This window comes from Aotus nancymaae, unplaced genomic scaffold, assembly GCF_030222135.1.
Source record: "Aotus nancymaae isolate 86718 unplaced genomic scaffold, 86718_ANA_hifiasm-v0.15.2.pri h1tg000018l, whole genome shotgun sequence".
NCBI lineage: Eukaryota > Metazoa > Chordata > Mammalia > Primates > Aotidae > Aotus > Aotus nancymaae.
The window spans coordinates 12,240,945-12,264,701 of NW_026988430.1; the positions used below are offsets into that span (position 1 = coordinate 12,240,945).

The following is a 23,757-nucleotide window of genomic DNA, read 5'->3' on the forward strand; positions in this document are numbered from 1 at the left end:
CACACCTATTCCAAAAGTGACTACATAATTGGAAGTAAATCACTCCTCAGTAATCGCATAGCATTTCATAGGTTTAAATGAAATATTGGTTGGCTGCTTGTTTGTTATTTTCTTCCCTGATTCCTTCCTGTCTACATCATTAAGTATAATTATTGGTATAAAAGAGGTTTTCAATACCCATTACTAAATTGCATTCTAGCCTGGGCAAGAAAGCAATACTCTCATTCTCTCTCTCTCTTTCTCTTCCTTTTTCTTCCTCTTCTTCATTCTTTTTTCTCTTTCTTAAAAAAAAAAAAGAATGCCACTGAAAATAGACACTTTAAAATGTTTAAAAATATATATTTTTTGAGTCAGAGTCTCACACTGCTGGAGTCCAATGGCACAATCTTGGCTTACTGCAACCTCCACCTCCCAGGTTCAAGCGGTTCTTCTGCCTCAGCCTCCTAAGTAGCTGGGATTACAGGTGCCCTCCACCATGCTTGGCTAATTTTTTGTGGTTTTAGTAGAGACGGGATTTCAGTATGTTTGCCAAGCTGGTCTTAAACTCCTGACCTCGTAATTTGCCCTCCTTAAACAAAAAAACAAAAAAAAAAAGAAAAGAAAATGAACTAGTAACACTGCCCAATTGATTGACTCTCCCTTTCATGAAAGATTTCTCTGCAGCATGCAATGCTATTTGATAGCATTTTACCCACAGTAAAACTTCTTTCAAAAGGAGTCAGTCCTCTCAAACTCTGCCACTGCTTTATCTACCAACTTAATATAAAATTTTAAATCCTTTTTCATTTCAACAATGTTCACAGCATCTTCATCAGGAGTACATTAGGTTTCAAGAAACCACTTTCTTTACTCACCCATAAGAAGCAATTCTTCATGTGTTCCAGTTTTATCATGAGATTGCAGCAATCCAGTCATATCTTTAGGATCTACTTCTAATTCCCAGTCTCTTGCTATTTGCTTCATATCTGCCTCCACTGAAGTATTAAACTCCTCAGTGTCATACGTTACAGTTGGAAGCAACTTCTTTCATATTCCTATTAATGTTGACATTTTAACCTCCTCCCTGAATCATGAATGTTCTTCACGGCATATAGAATGGTGAATCCTTTCCAGACAGTTTTCAATTTGCTTTGCCCAGATCCATCAGAGGAATCATGATCTATGGCAGCATCCTTACAAAATGCATTTCTTAAATAATGCTAAAAAGTCGATCATGCCTGGAATCCCAGCACTTTGGGAGGCTGAGGCGGGCAGATCACGAGGTAAGGAGTTCGAGACCTGCCTGACCAACATGGTGAAACCCTGTCTCTCCTAAAAATAGACACAAAAAAATTAGTCGGGTATAGTGGTACATGCCTGTAATCCCAGCTACTCAGGAGGCTGAGGCAGGAGAATCAGTTGAACCCAGGAGGCAGAGGTTGCAGTGAGCAGAGATCATGCCACTGAACTCCAGGCCTGGGTGACAGAGGGAGACTCTGTCTCAAAAAGAGTCAAAATGACTCTTTGATCCATGGGTTGCAGAATGGATGTTGTGTTGGCAGGCATGAAACCATTAATTTCCTTGTGTATCTCCATCAGAGGTCTTGGGTGACCAAGTGCATTGTCAATGAGCAGTAATATTTTGGAAGCAATGGTTTCAAAATATTCAGTAAACTATGTTGTAAACAGATGTACAGGTATCCAGGCTTTGTTCTTCCATTTATAGAGTACAGGCAGAGTAGATCTAGTGTAATTCTTAAGAGTCTTAGGATTTTTGGAATGGTAAATGAGCATTGGCTTCAGCCTAAAGATAGCATCAGCCTTAACCTCTAATGAGAGTTAGCCTATCCTTTGAAGTTTTGAAGCCAGGCATTAACTACTCCCCTCTAGCTATCGAAGTCCTAGATGGCATCTTTTTCCAATAGAGGGTTGTTTTGTCTATATGGAAACTCTATTGTTTAGTGTGGCCACCTTCATCAATGACCTTAGCTAGATCTTCCGGACAACTTGCTGAGACTTGCCCATCAGCACTCGCTGCTTCACCTTGCACTTTTTGTTATGAAGATGGCTTATTTTCTTAAACCTCATGAACCAGTCTCTGCCAGCTTCAAACTTTTCTTCTGCAGTTTCCTCACCTCTCTCGGCCTTCATAAAACTGAAGTGGGTTAGGGCCTTGCTCTGGATTAGGCTTTGGTGTGAGGAAATGTGGTTGCTTAGATCTAGCCAGATCACTAAAGCATTCTTCATATTGGCCATAGGACTATTTCACTTTCTTATTTGTGCATTCACTGAAGTAGCACTTTCAATTTCCTTCAAGAACTTGTCCTTTACATTCACAACTTGGCTGTTTGGTGCGAGAGGGCCTAGCCTTCAGCCTATCTCAGCTTTCAACATGCCACCTTCCTCATTAGGCTTAATCATTTCTAGCTTTTGACTTAAAGTGAGAGACATGCAATTCTTCTTTTCAATTGAACACACAAGGCTATTGTAGGGTTATTAATAAATTGGACTGACTTCAATATTGTTGGTTCTCAGGGAATAGGAAAGTCCAAGGAGCGGAAGAGAGATGGTGAAACTGCCAGTTGGTGGAGCAGTTAGAACACACACAACCACTTATCAATTAAGTTTGCTGTCTTCTATGGGTCCAGTTCGTGGTGCCCCAAAACAATTACAATAGTAACATCAAAGATCACTGGTCACAGATCACCATGTCAGATGTAATAACCAAAAAGTTTGAAATATTGTATAAATTATGAAAGTGTGACACAGAGCCACAAAGTGAGCATGTGCCGCTGGAAAAATGGCACCAACAGACTTGTTTGCTGCAGGCTTGTCACAGACCTTGAATTTATAAAAAATGCAATATCTGTGAAGTATAATAAAGCAATATCTGCAATAAAATGAGGTATGCCTGCATACCTGTAAATTGTACTAATTTAGATACATTACACTTTACATTTATATGCTTTTTTTTTATGCTCTAAGTAAAATAAACAAAGCCAATTTGTATGGCATAGCCTTAGAAATAAGGAAATTCTGTGAGCATCATAATCATCATATTTCCCTCTGTACAGGGTTGCATATAGTTATTATCCAAACTGGGCACTGTTGAAAGGGAAAGAGGACATTATCAATAATTCCACTGGGGTAAACCAGGACTGTCCTGGGCAAACCCATTTGACCTTCAACCCATTTTACAATTATACTATGTGGAACACTTTCCCTACAAGATCTCTTTGATCTTAGTCATCACATGATATGCAGGTAACAATGACACCTTCTCTCCTTTCTTTCACTGACTCAGTCTAGTCTCTGGATCTAGGTGAATAGCTAGAGATACACCTTTGGGCTATAATGCCTGGCCAAGGGCTTCTTTTTCCTCATTTGCTTCAAGGCCACATACTCTACATGGTTCTCACTGGGATCTATTCTTTGGCATTTTGTCTATGGCTTGCACAAAGGGATGCCTTAGAAACCTGTTGTTTGTTTTCCTCAACGGAATGCTGTAATCCCAAATGTTGAAATCTTGAAAAATCAAAATCCTTAAAGTCTAAAATACCAAAAGATCAAAATCCTGAAAATACAATTCTGGAAAAAATAATTTAAAAATTACTTTAAAGATATTTATGTACATTTTAAAAAGGGTGTTTGAGAAACATACAAAAACAAACAGAACACTTTATAAGCCATTTTACACAAAATAGGCAATAAAAAGATATACATTTGTGCAAGCATAAACACTTAAATATACTAATGACAGTCACATGGGCATAACAGTTAGAAGCAAACAAACCTTATTCATAAAGAGGTCAAAAAAAGAAATGTATAAATGCATATCACTATGGATGGCAATTGTGTGCATCCAGCAGTCTAACTGTGTACCTCTGAAATGCCATGACAAACACTAAGTCTTTTCACAAGATTGCTCAAAAACCATGATAGGTCACCACCACCACATATGCAGTCCCCAGAGCCAAAATCTTGAGAACTTTTATCCTTCACAAATGCAGATGTATAAAAAGGACATCTCTTCATTTGTTGAGGAACTTTCAATGTTTTTACATACGTGAACAATGCTAAAACACGTAATGCCAAATTTGTGATAATGCACTTTTGTGGATTCAGATTTGCAAAAAATGCATAAAATGAATTAGAACTCTAAAAGGCTTTACACAATCTATACCTCCAGAATTGGAAATGATGTGAAGATGAAATACATAGCATAGTGAATGGTAAAAACAATGCTGACAATTTAAAATCATGAAAAAAACTGACGAGAGAAAGAAAAAAAAACTAAAAAGAAAATTAGACCTATGAAAAAGTATATTATAGAGACAGATTATGAGTAATTGAACACAGACAGTCCATTAGAGCAGGCCGACTTTCACAATCATTACCTATAGTTTGAATTCTTGCATTACGAAGACTGCTTTTTTTCTTTTAAGAGATGGCTCTCCTTGGAGAATATATTCACATTCATTTTCTACGTGGTTCTGATCTTTTTGAATCAAATCTTTTACAATTTGATATACACTGACATGAGCATTCCTTATTAAATTTCCCCGGCTGGCGCAGTAGCTCATGCCTATAATCCCAGCACTTTGGGAGGCCAAGGCAGGCAGATTAGTTGAGGTCAGGAGTTCAAGACTAGCCTGGCCAACATGGTGAAACTCTATCTCTACAAAAATACAAAAAAAATTAGCCAGGTGAGGTGGCATGTGCCTGTAGTCCCAGCTACTTGGGAGGCTGAGGCAGGAGAATCGCCTGAACCCGGGAGGCTGACCCTGGGAGGCAGCAGTTGCAGTGAGCCAAGATCATGCCATTGCACTCCAGTCTGGGCAACAGAGCGAGACTCTGTCTCTAAATAAATAAATTTTCCCATCTTATGTGCCATGCTTCTATGTTATTTTGGATAAAAGGAAATCCATTCCACATGCACCCATATACAGAACATAAATTTGGTGGAAACAATAGTGGTGATCGAAAAGCAGCACCATTTCACGTCATCTTATCCTATCATGTACATAATTATTTTCAAACCAGACAGTAACTTTGCTGGCTTCTGCAGGCAAATGCAGCTTTAATTTATTAAAAGCTCCAGGAATGTCATAAGTTGGCAGGAATGCCAATGCAGGCAAATAATGTATTTTTAAAGTGAGGTTTTCAGTTTTCATTGTTGCCAAATTGTGTAGCCAGCCCACTCATCTGAATTTTCCGCCAAATGCATTGGGCTGAATGGAAAAAACAAACTTTATTGGTAACATCTTGAAATTCACTTCAGATGCCTTGATCGCACCTAACTCTGTATCTGTCATTATCGTTTGAGGATTCGATTACAGTCCATTTTCTTTTGCAAAGTCCTCCAAATCTTCAAATAAGTGTTTATAAACGGCTTCACATTTTCCAGTCATTAATACATAAAGGAGGGAAGAAATTCTAGAATTTGTGGGTCCAACAGGCGCATAAATTCTATATAGTTGATAAAAAACAGTGGGGACAGTTTTGAAAGTGCCATCCATTAACCAATGTGAAGCATGTGCTGATTTTTCTGTGTTAGACTTAGTGGTAAATATAAGAAGTCTGTCTTCTCTGGCAGTCAAATCACTAATCAAGACTAGGTCACCCTTTTATGTTTTTTGTGACACTAGTGGAACCTCAATACCAGTAAGTTTCTTTGGTTCAGAAGGTCCTTGTTCTTGCTGAATTTCTTTTATTCTCTGATGAAGTACATTTTTTGAAGGCAAACATGGCATTATGTGCAAAGGGGCAGAAGTTGTACATGACAGAATAATTTGGCAGGGAAGATTTCTGTATTTTTGCCTATATTTTCACTTCTGTGATCTTCTAAACACTCACTATACTTGTATTCTGAAAGTGGTTATGGTCTACAAATTTTATAAGTATATGCTATCCATTTGGAAGTGTGGTTATTGCCAGCTGTTGCAATTAAGCAATTTTCTGCCTTCAAAGCACCAATAATAATTAGCTTTACAATTTTTATCTTTCACCATTAAGTAGCTTCATATACTTAACTTATCACAGTCTTTTTTAGAGGCAACAATATCACAGATCTCTTCCACTGTGTTGTAAGAAACACAGTAAGAAGGAATAATATTTGGCTTCCCCAGTGCCAAATCTGTATTAGTCAGAGTTTCAGCTCAGGCTGAAAACCTCAGGACTCAGGGGACTCCTGGTGTATGTCCTGGAGTCCAAAGGCCAGCCAGCCTGGTGTTCTGATGTCTAAGGAAGCAGAAGACAAGTGAAACAGATACCAATCCACTTTCTTTATCTGTTCTCTTCCAGCCTCAAGCCAACTGGATGTGACCCACCAACACTGAGGCAAATCTTCCCTATCTACTCCACTCAGATTCACACCCTATTCTCCTCTGGAAATACCCTCACAGACACATTCAAAATAATGCTTTTCCTGGTTTCTAGGTATTCTTTAATCTAGTCAAGTTGACACCTATACCCCTGTCAACCTGGCATCCATATGCATCTCTTTAACCATACTTACTTTCAAATAAAGATAAGGAGAGTGTTGCCAATTACAACTACTAAGGCCCCAATGTTCCCTCCTGAGTACTGATAGTCTGTGCTTCCACCACACTGGACAAAGTAAGATGGGCTGTTAGTAAAATGATGAGCCTTTATCTGATTATGCTTAAAGACTACTTGCTGGGCCTATTCCTATACTTCTCTGGTTCTAAAGAAGGGTATAATTGCACTGAGGAAAAAAGACTGAACAGAAATTCCAAAACATTACCAGTGGTGAGAGCAGCCTTTAGCTTTTGAAGTAGGTGACAGACTTTGCGTTTTCCCCTCTAAAACAGGTCTATTCAAATAAAAGTACTTCTGACAATTTCTAAACCTCAAACACAGTACAGACCTTTGTTTATATAATGATATTTGAAATTCCTTGAGAAGTAAATGTCTAAAGACAGCTAATATTAAAATCATTTTTGCATAGATTAATCTGACTGCATATACATTTGCTTCCTATTTTTTTTATTTAAATATGTGTGATCATTTGATTCACAAGTGTTACCACAATAATTTAAGCTCCATGAGGGCATTGTCTGGAAACATGAAGAGAGAATCCAGTGATTTATTACAGTCAGTATAAACCATTTGGCCCTTTTTATTCTTCTAGGCTTGTAATATATATTAGGTGAAAAAAAAAGTTTTTTAAATGCTAGTTGAGAGGTCTCCAGGAAGTAAAATGTTTAATTATTAACCATTAGTGATATTAAAATATTTATATGCCTCTTAGTTCTAAATTGAAATTGGTAGAAAGGAGAGTAATGGAGGCAGTACTTTACTTGGCATAAAACAGCATTATCAGTTTATCTGAAAAAGTAAGATTTCAGACATTTCCTTCTTCTGAGTCCCTAGATGGATATGTCTGAAAATCATTTGTGTTAATGCAATGTTTTTATCTTCAGCCACTACAAATGAAAGAAAGTCTATGTCTCAAAGTGGAATTAAAAAAAAAAATCTATCACATAAGTTATGACCATAAAAGAAATCCTGCCATTCTTACATCCATCTTAAGTGCTTTGTAACACATTTTGGTTAGAGGTGGAAAGTATTGCATTTCCATACCAATTTGTTTCTTTGTGGGTATTTTATTTTCACTTCACAGCTCAAAGCAAAATAGCAGGAAATGATTCAGATGAATGAGCAAATGAATGTTTTATAACATGGAAGAGACTTGCATTTGCGATTTTACCTGATCTGTCCACGAACCAGAGGTCTGTTCTTTGTCCTATTCATGTTTGAGTCAAATGGTACCTCAAAAAACTGTGAAAAGAATAAAAAAAGACAGAAAACATTAACTATAAAACAATTCTTTTCTTCTGCATTAGTACTGAAAATTTTTTCTGTATTAAACTTCATTTTGATAGTATAAATCAATACCCTTGCACTTTTTGAAGAAAAATTCCGAAAAAAAAAAATTTTTACACTAAGTGTCAGGAATATCTTCTTTTATCCACTTTGAAATGTCCCTTAGTATACTCAAAGGATTATCTCTAGGACCTTCTACGTGTGGATAACCCAATGCACACATACTCAACTCCCACAGTAGGCTCTCCAGAAACCACCTATGAGAAAAGTTGACCCCTCTTTATATTCAAGTTTCACATCCTGCAGTCTGTGTTTGGTTGAAACAAATCCCTGTATAAGTGGACCCATGCAGTTCAAATCTGTGTCATTCAAGGGTCAACTGTACAGTTTTAGGTTTAAAGCATCAGTGTTGTGAATGATTTCAGAATCTTTCACACAATCCAAAGCCTGTGAATCAACCAAGAATCAACTGACCCTGGGGAGTGGGCTACTGAAGTCAAGAACCAGGGCTGATGTAATTAAGGTCTCAGATGAATTTGAGGTTATACCGCAATGAAGGTAACCATCCTATGCTGCCCACGGTAGTTCTAATTGACACCTTGGCATCATTAACAGCAACCTCTTTAATTCTGAAAGCATCCCAGCTTGGATAATTGATTGGTATGGTCACCTTAACAATGAAGTCTGGTTTAAATTGTTTACCTATTACAAGACAAGACCCAAGGGATTACCAAAACTCATTTTCCAAAGCCTTGACAAACTGTACAGTATGTTCTTAAATTCGTTATTCATGTCTCTTACTTGTCTCCTTTTTTGATAAAACACAGTATTCAAAAAAAAATGTGCTGATCAGGTTATTATTTAAGAATATCTTTGACTAAATGGGCTAGAACCAAATCAATAGATGAAACAAAAATTCAATGGAAGGCTGAAGTCAGTATTTCCCCAGCTATGTTCCCTTACAGTCCATGGAGTTGCTGCCAGGAAGAACGACTCTGGTCAAATCTTATTAGTATAATAAAACCTCTGAGAAATCCCAAAGTGAAGAAACCCAATTAACTTACTTAGGCAGTGTTTCCCAAAGTTATTTGACCATGAAACCTTTTTTCAAGAGAAACATAAATAACAGTTTTCAGAAATTCCTGGTCTGACTAGATTTGAGCCACAGGGATGATTTCTTACTCATTTGTGTATGAGCCATAGCTCTTCTACTTCCCTTACAGACGGCTCTGCTTTTGTCAGGCCAAGCACTAGATACGGGGGCAACAGCCTCACAGATTGCTTAACTCAAAGAAATGCATATGATCTAACCCCTACATCAGCCTGATATGATTTGGCTCTGCGTCCCCAACCAAATCTCATCTTGAATTGTACTCCCGTAGTTTCCACGTGTTGTGGGAGGAACCAGTTGGGAGATAATTTAATCATGGTAGCGGGTTTACCCTATACTATTCTCATGGTAGTGAATAGCCTCACGAGATCTGATGGTTTGATAAGGGGAAACCTGTTTCGCTTGGTTCTCATTCTCTCGCTCACTTGCTGCAATGTAAGATGTGCCTTTCGCTTTCCCCCATGATTGTGAGGCCTCCCCAGCCATGTGGAACTGTTGGTCCAATTAAACCTCTTTCTCTTGTAAATTGCCCAATCTCGAGTATATCTTTATCAGCAGCATGGAAACAGATGAATACACAGCCATTATATCCTGCATAGTGGTTCTGACATTCTGATCAAACTTTGACTGATACAAACTTCTCTTACTTTCAACAGAGGCATTGCTTAGAAGTATTAGTTTTTCAATATATTCATCTCATCTAACAATCTAAATGGCTGACTTCCTGAGAAATGTGAATTCATAATTCTTAATGTTAAGGGGAAATGGAATAGTACCATGCACACAGGCACTCAATAATTTATTTAATAAACCATCAGTGCAAATACACATATATATCTGCAGACTGCACTATGTTATTTAAAAATGATGCATAATTTATATGATAAGTGTTGAAAAATTATTTGCTTGTTAGAGTCTATATTCTTTATTGAATTATTGAAGTTATATGTAATTAAAAGGTTCTGCGTAAAGCATTCACATTCCTTTCCTTCTCCAATATTCAAACATATTCTGTAAGTATTTGAAATTATCTTTCTTCATAACTTGATATATGTACTATTAATTGAATTTCAGGGGATAAAAGAGGATTCCAATTACAAATCAAGTGATTTAAATGTTCATAAGGTGTTATCTAATTTAACAAACTTGTGGTTAAGTAACTGTGTCTTGGCAGTTCTCAAGTATATGTGTGTGTGTGTTTGTGCGTGTGTGTGTGTGTGTATGTGTGTGCTTAGTTCAGGAATTCTAATGTATCATTTCATCTGGGTGAAAAAAGATACTATCTTTTTTATGTTTCTGGCACGTCATCCATGGAAGAATAGAAACACAGCAATTGAACTTCAGGATGCCATAACTTGGCAGCAGCATCTGACTCCCATGAATGCTTAAATTTTGCAGGACAAGCAACATCTGCGCAGAAATACCATGCTAACCAAGATTCACGGTTCATTTTAGTGAGGGCTTGACAATTCTTCCTAGCACCAAAGGATCAGAGCTCATGATGCTACTTGACTCTGTTCTTCATGCATTTTCTATAACGCTTTCAGTTAGGCTTACTGCTTTGGTTTAGATATTTAAGCCACATTTCCTAAACATAAAGCACTATATATTTCGATGAGCAATTTAAACACTTCAACAACTATTTCAGAACCTATATACAGCTGGATTTAGTCTATTCACTTTTTTTCCTGTGCTTTGTAATAATTAGTTTTTCACAATGTTATCATTTTCAGTTGGTTCCAACTATTTCTGAAGCAGTGAAGTAAAAACTCTGGCAACTTGTGCTGAAAACAAAATGCAGTAATATCAATGCTTAGAATATACTGTTTTGCCCTGTTTTTCACATACCCTCACTACTTCAGAGAACACTGAAAGTAATATGCTGTAGTAAACAGAATTTGGACAGCTGTCCAGGTCAAACTAATTCTGTTGGGGACCAGTCTTGTACTGCACCTGCCTTCTTCTAGTTGAAGGCTCTGTTCATGGTCTCAAATGCTAGAGAATCCAGTATCTTACCCTACTCCTGAACACAGTGATTAATGAGTGTGTTATCTGGTGCACACTGGGCCAAATGAAACATCTTTCACTGGAACTTTACAAACCAAAGTCCCAGAAAACATGCCCTTCTTTCTCTTAGTTGCCTGTGGCCACAAAATGGGATACAAGGGAAGTGAGGGATTGAACATTGATTCCAATGGTCAGGTTATCTCCAAGGCCTCTGCCCTTTCCAGTTGAAGTCAAACTTATACAGATTTGACTTCTTTAACCTCCAACATCCTAATACAAAGACTGTAAACATTTCAAACGTTAGTATTGCACAGAAAGGAATAGCACCTTTTCTTCAGAAAACAACTTATTTCCTGTCTAGGTTAAATTTTCAAAAGAGGTTTCTTCTCAGTCTCTTTTCTTCCTAAAAAACCACCAATCTTTTAGAACTCCTTTCATTGTACACTTTTTTTTTTTTCTTTCTGAGACGGTTTTACTCTGTCTCCCGGCTAAAGTGCAGTGGCACAATCACAGCTCGCTGTAGCCTCTGCCTCCTGGACTCAAGGGAGCCTCCTACCTCAGCCTCCCAAGTAGCTGGGACCACAGGTGTGTGCCACCACACCCAGTTAATTTTTTACTTTTGGTAGAGAAGGGGTTTCACATATTGTCCAGGCTAGTCTCAAACTCCTGGCCTCAAGTGATCCACCCGCCTCCGCCTCCCAGAGTGCTGGGATTACAGCCATGAATCACTGCACCCAACTGTAAACTTTTCCTTTTCTTCTTCAGGTTCACTTCTTCATCATCTCCCTTCCTAATCAGGCATATACTCCTTCACATTTCTTGCCTTCTGGCAATCTTGTGATCTGTTATAGTACTGAGGCTCATGGAGTTACAAGTGACAGAAACACAACTCAAACTAGCTCAAAGGAAAATGAAGCTTTATTATTCTTACAACGCGGTTGTACCTGCTTTCAGGAAGGACACGATTCAGAATTTCAAATGATGCCATCATGACACTGGTTCTTTCCATCTCTTAAATTGGCTTGGTTTATGGCTGCATGAAGGCTTTTTCCATGAAGCAGGCTAAATGACAATGGCAGCCCCTGCCTTCCACACTCCTAGCCACCCTAAAAACTAGTTTATTTCCACATAGCTCCAAGAGAAAAGTCTAGAACCATCATAGCCATGAATCATCATGGCCAAGAAATGAGGTGACTATCCTGTGAGCAGGGGAGGGTGCTGGTAGAGAGACACAAAGACATAGTATCACCACTAAAATCACAAGTATTATTTCCTCTATAGCAAAGGAAAATTTTATTTAAAAAAGGTGAGAAGATGTTCAGTAGACAGATGCAGCTAAATTACTTATAATACACTGTCAAGCTAACAACCTCGAATCATTTGATTTCACATACACCATACCTACAAAATAACTTGCCTATAGTAGAAAGGGTATTCCTAGTTTAAATATCTGAAGGGCATTAATTGATATAAATATAGTAAGTATTTATATTAATCTTTATCTCCTATCGGTTTGGGAATCAATTTAACAGTTCTATTTAATACAGTAGTAAATGGATCATTATTTTCTCCTCATAGTCACATGATAAAAACATAAGGCGTGATTATACCAATGGATTAATACCTATTAGACACCTATTATAACATTTGTGCTTTCTTATTATACATCGTTTTATATCAGTGAATAATTATTAATTTTTATATCTATTAATATATTGTTATATATCATGCTATAGACTAATAATACATTTTATATTATATATAAAATATAATGTTATATTTTAGTATATTATATATAATTACCTAGTAATATATTCAATTAATTATAATTATATATTATACAAATAGTTAATGCTCAGATACAAAATACACTTGTTAATCCTTCTAAAAGCCAATATATATTTAGGATACTATTGAACTTTGTGAACCAAAATGACATAGATAACAAAAATGGATAGAAATATAATTTAGTCCAAATGATGTACTTCCTAGTCCTACTTTGATTAATTATATCCTATGCAAAAGGTAGATGTGTTCTGGAGATGTTTGTAAGTCAGGCTGAGAAAATACTGAATTTGATAATGTGATAATCACTTTTTCTTCCCCTACATTAAATAATGGGCACAACATTCTTCTAGAGAGTCAACAGGAAAACAAACGTGTGCACTCGTGGGAGTTTGTTTTTCAATCCGTCTTCTGAAAGCTGTCAACAAGTGTTTGTCGTTCCAATATGGCTCACAGCTTCCAAGGTTCAAGATAATGTCTCCATCAATCTCAGATCAAGTTAAAAGGGATGTTAAAAGAAAAATAAAGCACAGGGAGAGGCACCTTATCCAGCATGATTCCACATGCCATTACTTTGAGTTTACAAATCAGTAAAGATACCCAGTCAGCCATTACTCTCTTGTTACCAATGTTCCGTTGCCTTACCTAGAATAAACAAACTAAGTAAAACTCCTTCCCATTGATTTTTTCCCCCTATGAGGCATTTAAAATAATGAATGTGTGTGCTCTGGCATTCATCAGAAGTGGCTTTTCACTCAACATGGTGACTGGGGCAATGTTCTCCTATAAACAGGTTACTCACGCCATCTCTCACTAGGCTGGATTTTAAGGCTTCATCCTTAAAGGAAAAAATAAAAAGATCTAAAAGATCACCTAGCACTTAATCAGAGGCAAAGTACCATATCCTACAAGTAAAAACACTCAGAAAGTTAAACTGGTTTTTACTAGCTCCAAGAGTCACTGCTATGGAACTGACCCATTTTTCCTTCCAGAGATATCTCAATTTTCAAGCACTGCTTTCTGAAAAAAGATGGAAAACATCAAAATATTTGTAATCCTTGTCTCTGAATAGTGAGAGGTAGGCTGATTTACTATTCTTTACCATTTTGTAGTTTTCACCTGTCTATAAAGACCATGTGTTTTCTTTAAAATTTTTTTTTTAATTTTTAATTTTTGTAGGTACATAGTAGGTGTATATATTTATGGGGCACATGAGACATTTTGATACCATCATACAATGTATAATAGTCACATCATGGAAAATGGGGTATCCATCCCCTCAAACATTTATCTTTTGTGTTACAAGCAATTCAATTACACTCATTTAGTTATTAAAATGTACAATTAAATTATTGTTGACTATAGTCACCCTGTTGTACTATCAAATACTAGGCCTTATTCATTCATTCTAACTACTTTTTTCTGCCATTAACCATCTCTACCATCCCACTACGCTTGCCAGCCGCTGGTAACCATACTTCTACTCTCTAGCTCTATGGGCTCAACTCTTTTGATTTTTAGATCCTACACCTAAGTGAGAATACGCAATGTTTGTCTTTCTGTGCCTGGCTTATTCCACCTAACATAATGATTTCCAGTTCCATCCATGTTGTTGCAAATGACTGAATCTCATCCTTTTTAATGGCTCAATATCCACTGTGTGTAAGTACCATATTTTCTTTATCCATTCATCTGCTGATAGACGCTTAGGTTGCTTCCAAATCTTGACTATTGTGAACAGAGCTGCAACAAACATGGAAGTGCAGATATCTCTTCCATATACTGATTTCCTTTCTTTTGGGTATATATCCAGCAGTGGAAGTGCTGGATCATACGGTAGCTCTATTGTTAGTTGTTTGAGGCACCTCCAAACTGTTCTCCATAGGGGTTCTACTAATAATTCACATTCCCACCAACAGTGTACGAGGATTCCCTTTTCTCCATATCCCTGCCAGCATGTTATTGCCTGCCTTTGGATACAAGCCGTTTTAACTGGGGTAAGATGATCTCTCATTATAGTTTTGATTTGCATTTCTCTGATAATCATTGATGTTGAGTACCTTTTCGTATACCTGTTTGCCATTTGTATGTCTTCTTTTGAGAAATGTCTATTCAAATCTTTTGCCCATTTTAAAATCAAATTATTAGATTATTTTTCTTATAGAGAGCTGCTTGAGCTCCCCATACATCCTGGTTATTAATCCCTTGTCAGATGGGTAGTTTGCAAATATCTTCTCCCATTCTTTGGGTTGTCTCTTCACTTTGTTGATTGTTTCCTTTCTTGTGCGGAAGCTTTTTAACTTGATGTGATCCTATTTGTCCACCTTTACTTCAGTTGCATGTGTTTGAGAGATATTACTCAAGAAATCTTTGTCCAGACTAATATCTTAGAGAGTTTCCCCAATGTTTTCTTGTAGTAATTTGAGGTCTTAGATTTAAGTCTTTAATCCATTTTGATTTGTTTTTTGTGTATGGCAAGAGATAGGGGTCTAGTTTCATTCTTCTGCATATAAATATCCAGTTTTCCCAGCACCATTTATTGATGAGACTCTCTTCTCCCCGGTGTATGTTCTTGGCACCTTTGTTAAAAGTAAGTTAACTGTAGGCATGTGAGTTTGTTTCTGGGTTCTCTATTCTGTTCCACTGGTTTATGTGTCTGTTTTTTTATGCCAGTACCAAGTTGTTTTGGTTACTATAACTCTGTAGTATAATTTGGTCAGGTAATGTGATTCCTCTAGTTTTATAGCTTTGGCTATTCTGGGTCTTTTGTGGTTCCATATAAATTTTAAGATAGTTTTTTTTCATTTCTATGAAGAATGTCATAAGACCATATATTTTCTAGTCAGGAAAAAAAGGTAATAAAAAAAATTCCACCAAAATGCCACAAAATATGGGTCTCTCTTTAGGTTAAGTCTTTAGGTTAACTAATAAAGTAGTACTAAAGTGAGGTAATATAAAACCAACAGTAACGGAGCCTTAGTCAGTTAGAAACTTTTTTCTCCAGAAAGTCAGAGGAAGGCAAAATGTTGATCTTAAATATTTCTCAAATACACCCATTTTTTTTATCCTATCCTCAGCCACTTCCTTAATTCAGGCTATTTTATTTTGCCTAGATTACAACAGCCCCCTGACTACTTCCCCTACCTCCAGTATTGATCCTCCCCTAGTATCTTTTCACAGAATAGTCAAAATGATCTTGTCAGATGCAAATATTATAATGTTACTTTCTAGCATAAAACTCTTCTATGGCTGTCCACTGTCCAAGGAATAAAGTTAAATGCTCTCAAATGGCTTATAAAGCTCTTCATAACCACTCTTGCCTCCTTTTACCTCTCCAGGCTCTTTTCTTTCTTGCTCTTTACATCTTTCATGCTCTCCTCTAAGCATTCTGAGCCACCTTACGGTTTCTCAAGGACAACATGCTTTCAGTTCTTTATTCACTCTACCTGCTGCCTGTCAAGGCCCATCACAGCATGGACACCACATCTGCAACTACCTAGGGCTTATTAGTTTGCCCTAATATTCTACTTTTCTCTGTGCATGTGCCTAAGCAGTGGAGCTTTGCTGGAAAAAGACACCTTATAGGACAAGGGGATTCATTACAAGTGCACAACCTTAAACTTCAAATGTGCTCTCTAGTCAACTCAATCTGCTTCTCTGCATAAAGGTTTCATATCTGATCCACTCTCAAGAATATCTGATGTTTCTACGTTCCCTCTACCTCTAATACAGGGCACAGCTTTCTACTTTAGTGAACACTGAAGTCTTCAAGCAGGACACTCCCTCCTTTTCCTACTATCATCCCTACCAGTGTGTACAACCTCTTCTCTCCCAACCTCGGCTGGTAATCCTGTCCCCTTCCACCTTCTAGGAAATTTATTCCATCAATTACCCTTTTCTGTATAGCACATTTAGCCTGTTATCTTTTAACTGTATTATTCCCACTTATACCCACTAATAAACTATGCTCAATTTTTCCCCATCCCAACCCCTCTCCCGAATCCCACTAATAACCCAGCATCATTATATGATTTTAGCACAAGGTTAGCATTTGGGAGAGAGAAAAAGAAAAAAAAAAAGAAAAGTTCGGGCTCACATCGTAGCCAGCATGTTTAGTTAACAGGGGTATCCAGGGTGGGGTTAAGCTCCTTCTAAAATCTCTAAATAAGCTCAAAGGAATTTCTCCTCTAACAGCTGCCAAGGGCTACAATTCCATCTTTGCAAAAACTATTTTAAAAACAGTTAATTCTTAAGGCCAGTTTTTGAGAACAATAAATAAATGCATTAAAGCTCACTAAAAACTTCTAATGTTAACAGATCATTTAGGTTGCAAAATTAAAAGAAAACCAAACACCTTTCAAACTAGGACTTAAAAGATCACAAAATTTTTCATACACTAGTGCTACTTCACAATCTAATATGAATACATGACTTTCATAGTTAATAAATCCTTGCAGATCCCCTCACAATTATAACACAAAATAGGCATGCTTACTGACAACATTAACAAGGAGGAAATAATGTGACAATGGTATGACCCTGAAACCCATTCTCTAAAATACTACGGAGTTGAAATGCCATCATTTAAAACAAACAACAAACAGAACATGAACATTTACTGCAGAAAAATGATATACTTAAAAAGAAAAGGTTATACCATGTACTAATCAATAAAATTGGCAAATATACAGAGGTCCAAATACAGTTATAATATACATCTGGTCACAACACAGTGGGGGTGGAGGCCAGAGAAATCATTAAGCAACCTGAGAACTCCCAAACAAAGGAACTGTAAAATTTTGAACTATAAAGCAAAGGAAACACATTAATCCCTCAGGAGTTGCAGTATGTATTTCAACTGGGTTATCCCTTCTCTTGGAAGGACACAACAATTCACCGAAACCTAGAGTGACACAGTATCTGCACTGTAAGCTTGTGGGCACAAAGCCAGCTTGCTTTAGCACTCCTGACACCTGTTGGCTTAATCATCAGCAAAAGCATGACTCTATACAATGGAGAGAAGGGAAAGAGGAAAACAAAAAGGTGGAAGACAGGGGAATGGGGAAAAAATACGCCTCATCCATTTTGCCTATCAGAGAACATAGAATATACCTTTAGAAGACAGTTGCATATGCTTTCTACAATGTTCAATGTGTTCAAAATGTTCAATAACACCCTGAAAGATTTACACATTTCCTCTAAGATTACAGTTTGTTTTTGAATTTCAGATCCTACCCAAATGACAAGGGAAATGATTTAGTTAGAGAGGAGATAACAGCTTTCTACAAGACTTTCATAAAAAAGTCAAAATAAATAAAGTTAATAAATGTTATAAGCTTTATAACATTTATTCTGAAATTCATATAACATTTATTCATATACTTTATAACATTTATTCTAAAGTTCATATAAACTGAACTTCAGATCCTAACCAAATGACAAGGGAAATGATTTGGTTAGAGAGGAGATAACAGCTTTCTACAAGACTTTCATAAAATAAAGTCAAAATAAATAAAATAAAGTTAATAAATGTTATATTACCTAAGCAAAGTGACGTGAAACCTCTCTTTAACGACTGTTTCTTCCATCTCTGAGATGCTGTAGTGGAAGTACAAGCAATTATAGCCCATTTCAACTCAAGTAAAATTGCTCTACTGCCCATTTTCTCCACAATCCTGAAAGACTTTCTTACCAACTCCCTGAAAATGTTCTAAAATAACTTAAAAATCTTCACGTTTAAAGAGTGTATGTTTTCAAACAAATACATTACAAAATGTGCCTCTTTATAAATTTCAATGGAAGAAACTGGAATGACAAATGAAAACAATGACAATTTCATTAAAATAATAATAAATAATAGTATTTGCATTAAAGGATAAAATCAGAACATGAAGTATACTGGGACATTTTCAAAGAAGACAACATGGGCAATATGCATATCTAACATAGTTGTTAATTTGAATACTCCTAACAGCTTTTTACAATTATTTCTAGCTTTTCTTTCAACGTGATTACTGGCAATGCCTTTATATCTAAGGGTAGGGTTGGACCATCCACATGATAGAGGGGGCCTAGAGTTCTTTGCTGCAAGATGTAAAAAGGCTGAACATTCTTATAAGAAGGCAAGACATTTGTCATGCACAGTGGATAGGATATTGGGTAATTCCCCAGAACTCTGAAAAACTGAAGTACACAGCTTCTTCCCTGAGAGGCCAAAAACCTGGAATGTGTTACAAGCACAGTCACCATGTCCTGAGAGAGTAATATATAAATTCACCACCATAAAGAATGAAAAAAAATAACAAAGTGGTCAATCTATGGAAGAAATTTTTTGATATATACACAAAACATTTTCAGTTCGCTTTTTAATAGCAAACTGGGAAGAAATGTTTGCTTTTCTAAAATACATAGATAAAAATTCCAAATTATTAAGAGTTTCTATAAAGAAAAGATATAATAGGGTTCCATGGTTCATCTTGAGTCTTTCAATGGTGCTTTGTTTTTAAAGAAAAAAAGACTTAATTAGTTAAAAATGGCATAAAGGGAATTTATTTCTAACTCTTCTGCCAAATACCAATTTAACTCAGAAAGCAGGCAAATATTTTTAAATGCTCATAAATAACAGTAATTGATGTGTGACTAGGATTTTATTAGCATAATTATGCAGCTTAGATAAATGGCATGTGGTCATCAAATCCCAACATTAAGAGAACAGATTATGTATTTATCTGCTGTCTGCCTGCATCACAGTTTTGTCTCAAACATGATTCTTAAAATCCAGAAATAGATATGCTTTTTCCATGTCTGCACAACTATCTGTGTAAAATAGCATCTAATTTTCTGAAAAATATGAGTTAAAGGAAGAGCATTAACGTCTTAGTAAAATACTTCCGAATAGAAAAGGCTTTAATTTTACTAACTAGACTTGAGTTTTGAATACTAGTTTCAGGCTAGTGGGAGGGCAGGTTTTCTAACAGAGAGGACCTTACTCCTCATTTGAGTGAAAGCAGTGCAGACAGGCTTGATATTAGCAATGACCATGTTAAAATCATAATGAAAAGCTAGTCCCAGGAAAAATTCTGAACAACACTTCAACACAGAGAAGACATTTTAAAACTTACGTGAGTACACTTTCAATCAGAGATTTTACTTTACAAATGTCATATGGGTCACAATTCTCTATTTAGTACAATATTTAAAAAATCTTCCAGATCATATACTGCTACCCTTATGTGAGGCAGTGAAACTCTAAATTATATGTCGCAGGATGAAACATTAAACAATCACTACCACAACCAAAAAATTAAAGGGATAAATAGACTCTTTAATAAAATTAGCAATTATATAAAACAATGTTAGATAACAAATGTCTTTATAAAAAAATAGTCTGCGATGTCAAATCACCTAAGACTTACTACCTTTATTTTAGCCTATCCAGTTTATAGTGACTTTTATTCAACCATAAGAATAGACTGAAATACTCCTAATTCTTATAAGAGATAGTCTTTTTTTTTTTTTTTTTTTTTTTTTTGAGACAGGTTCTGGCTCTGCCATTGAGGCTGGAGTGCAGCGGTGCTATCTCAGCTCACAGCAACCTCTGCCTCCTGGGCTCTATGTCATCCTCCCACCTCAGCCTCCCAAGTAGCTGGGACTACAGGCACGTACCACCACGTCTGGCTAATTCTGCATATTTTGTAGAGACAGGGTCTCACTATATAACCTAGGCTGGTCTCCAATTCCTGAGCTCAGGCGATCTGCCCACCTCATCTTCCTAAAGTGCTGGGATTACAGATGGGAGCCACTGCGCCCGGCCGACTTAAGAGTAGTCTTTATAGGCATAATACAAATAAGGAAAGTCACACCGGGGAGGGGTAGTTGAGATTCTGTCAATTGGCCTTTAGTAATAACTATTTTGAAACTGTTTCAGATACAAACGTGAGATCTAAAACAGATCAATCAACACTACAACATAATTAAATGAACACTGTAACATAATTAAATGAACATTATAACTCATGATTAGGCTAAAAAAAAATCAGACGATATCCATGTATGAATTTTGAAATGTATGAGTAACAGCAGTAAAGTAGAAACTAGTTGGTACCAATAAAATTTTTCAAAATGATAGTTCTAATAATTCAGTGTATTGGAGACATCATTTCCTTCATTTATTATAATGGGATGACTTACTAATTCTGTTAAAAGCTTTTTTAAAAAGAAATTACCACAAGTCAAGATTCTGAAAGCTTTGTAACAAAAAAAAAATCACATATAATGTTGCAGTTAAATGAAGAACAAGCTCATTAAAGATTACTGGCTGAAGATTACTGATCACATATATTAAATGCTAGTTAATAATCTAAATTTTATATTGCCTCTTCACAGATCCATGAGGTTACTATTAGAATATAAAATGTTTCACATTAAAAACAAAAACATAAATAGGAATGTGAAAGTAAGAATATAATGTTTTAATATCATTTATGAATAAAAAGGAAAAATGTTCTCATGAGAGACATTAAGAAACTAAATTTAATGAGTTTAGTTTATCTCTAATAAATTCCACTTCTGAAACTACATATTAAGGAAATCAATACAGAAATGGAAAAAACTACATACTAACCATAAAAAGTGTCAACTGTAGTTGTTAAAAACAGGTATGATTAGAAGAAACACTAAAGGAATGATTAAAATGTGGTAAACAACTCGATAGAATATCAGGCAGTCATTAAAAATATAAGATTACTCTGAAATAATCTGGAAAAATGCCTAAAATACTAATACAATTTACAGTTTATTATTTGTTTCAGAGTGGTAGGTCTATAGTTTTTTGTTCTCTTGTCAAAAAAATCTTATTAAAATAAAAAGGAGACAAATCATAAACAAAGAATAAATACAGATAGATGTGGCTACATGCTTTCCAAAAGATTTGCACATGGTTGGCAAATATTTTTTAAAATTGAATGTTACATTACATTGTACAAACCACATTAAATCTTTCAGGCTTTCCAAAACACACTGGAAATGTAAAATTTTCATCAAACTCTTTTGAAGGTTAGTTTGAGGAGGAAAGGTCCTTGGTAAAGATGGCAATTCAAATAGATTTACAAAAGAAGCCCTACTAGAGAAGGTTTCTTTACTGTTGAGTGCTTTTCAGAATGACATTTTCTGTGGTGTTGTTTATGGATAGCTGCAGTTCTCCATGCCTACATTACTCAGAATTTTTGTTTTATTTTTATGACTATTATAGCACATTCTGATTTGTCCAAGAAGCTACAGACATCTAGTACAGCAAGACAGGCAATCAACAAACACTGCAAGCTGAAACAGTTTCAGATACTAAGTACTGGAGTCAACAAAGAGATCTTTCTAAGTACAAGGCTTCAAATGTGCCCACCTGTATTTTTTCACTTAACACTGTGATGGTTATGAATGAAATACCTACGCTTGGAATCACTATGCAACTTTTATACCTATTTATTTTACTGTCAAGAAATCCCATTTACTTATTTAGGCATAAAAAAGGTATAGCTAGGTTATTTCACTTGAAACTTTCTTATAAAAATTTCAATAATAAAATAACAAAACCTTTCATTTTTTGTCAGCTTTCTACTTGAAAAGTAGTATACATTTTCAGCTATGGGTTTAGTTTAGTGATTAAGGCAGTACATTTGCTATCAGTCGACCGCAAATTTGTTATCAATAAACAATTCATTAGACAGATACTGGCCAATATTATGAGGGTTAATTAATGTCTTAGCCTCTCGTGATAATCATACGCAAGTTTATTAAAGCAGGTGAAAATCTATAGCTAATTTAGTAACTGAATGACTATAACAGACATGTAAAATATTGAACACCAGTGCCTTTTTTATACTGATTAAAAAGACTACAGGAATGCACCAACGTACTTTTTATAAAAATCAAAAACAATTTACTATTAGTTACTATTTACTGAGGACTTACTATTACCAAGTCTGGGCTAAGTTCTTTTGTATGTTATTTCATGGAATCCTCATTGTAGCCCTATTCAGTAAGCATTATCATTATCATCATTTTAAAGACAAGGAAACTGAGGCCCAGACACATACAGTAAATGATTGAGTTCATGCTGCTTGGATATGATCCCAGGCAGTCTGTTTTGAGTCTCTGTGCTTGATCACTACCGAATACACCACACCACACACTACACTTGAGCAAGAGACAACGCTCAGATGAGGAGACAATCAGGAAGTGTAAGACAAAGACCCTGGCTTCAGCTCAGGGTCTAGCTCAGGAGATAAGACACTTGTTTATAAAATAATAAGAGGCAGTACAATAAGATGGACAGAAATTCAAATTATAACTGCTAAGTTTAGAGAAAGGACCAATTATGAATCTCAATACTGTACAACCAAAATGTGGCCCACCAGGTACTGGGGTGTAGAATACCTGAGGACTTTTCACAAAAATCTATGTTTACTTATATAGCTAGCACTGAATAACTGGCAGGGCTAATGCTTTACAATATAAAATGTAAACTTAAAAAAAACATTACTCTTGCTACCAATACAGTGGTTGCCATTAGGAAGATACTATGGAGAAAACATTTAAAATGATTTTGTTCTTTTCAACAAGGACAACCAGCATGTTTATCTTTAGCAGAATTGCTTATACTGTACTAGATATAATTTCAATGTCTGACAATGTGGACTAAGTTAATGTAAAGTGTGGCTTATCTATAAAATGGCACAATAAGCAATATTTTAAAAGTGCCTTAAAAGCAAATAATATTTAATGACCTGGAAAGTCCATGATTTGATATTAAGAGAAAATACCAGATTTTGACATGTCATACACAGTATGATATCTATTTGTGTGTGTGTGTATTATTGAAAAAAATTGATGAAGAGCTACAAGCCAATATATTATAGCTGAGTGACACTATTCCCTCTGTAAGGAAATTTTATTCATGTCTGTCCTTTAATGACCAACACATTGTGAAATATTTCAAAGAATCAGAATTGGAGTATGAAATTTGGTTGACT

The 23,757-nt window shown here is 35.9% G+C and overlaps 1 protein-coding gene across 1 annotated transcript in view; it reads right to left on the reverse strand.

Annotated features, from left to right (window-relative positions):
* Positions 1–23,757, reverse strand: part of LOC105717698 (protoheme IX farnesyltransferase, mitochondrial) — a 134,437-nt gene that overhangs the window by 41,164 nt on the left and 69,516 nt on the right. Inside the window, exon 5 of the mRNA XM_012453041.3 lies at positions 7,712–7,782. Coding sequence (XP_012308464.1) covers positions 7,712–7,782 — 71 coding nt within the window. The remainder of the gene's footprint in view (positions 1–7,711; positions 7,783–23,757) is intronic.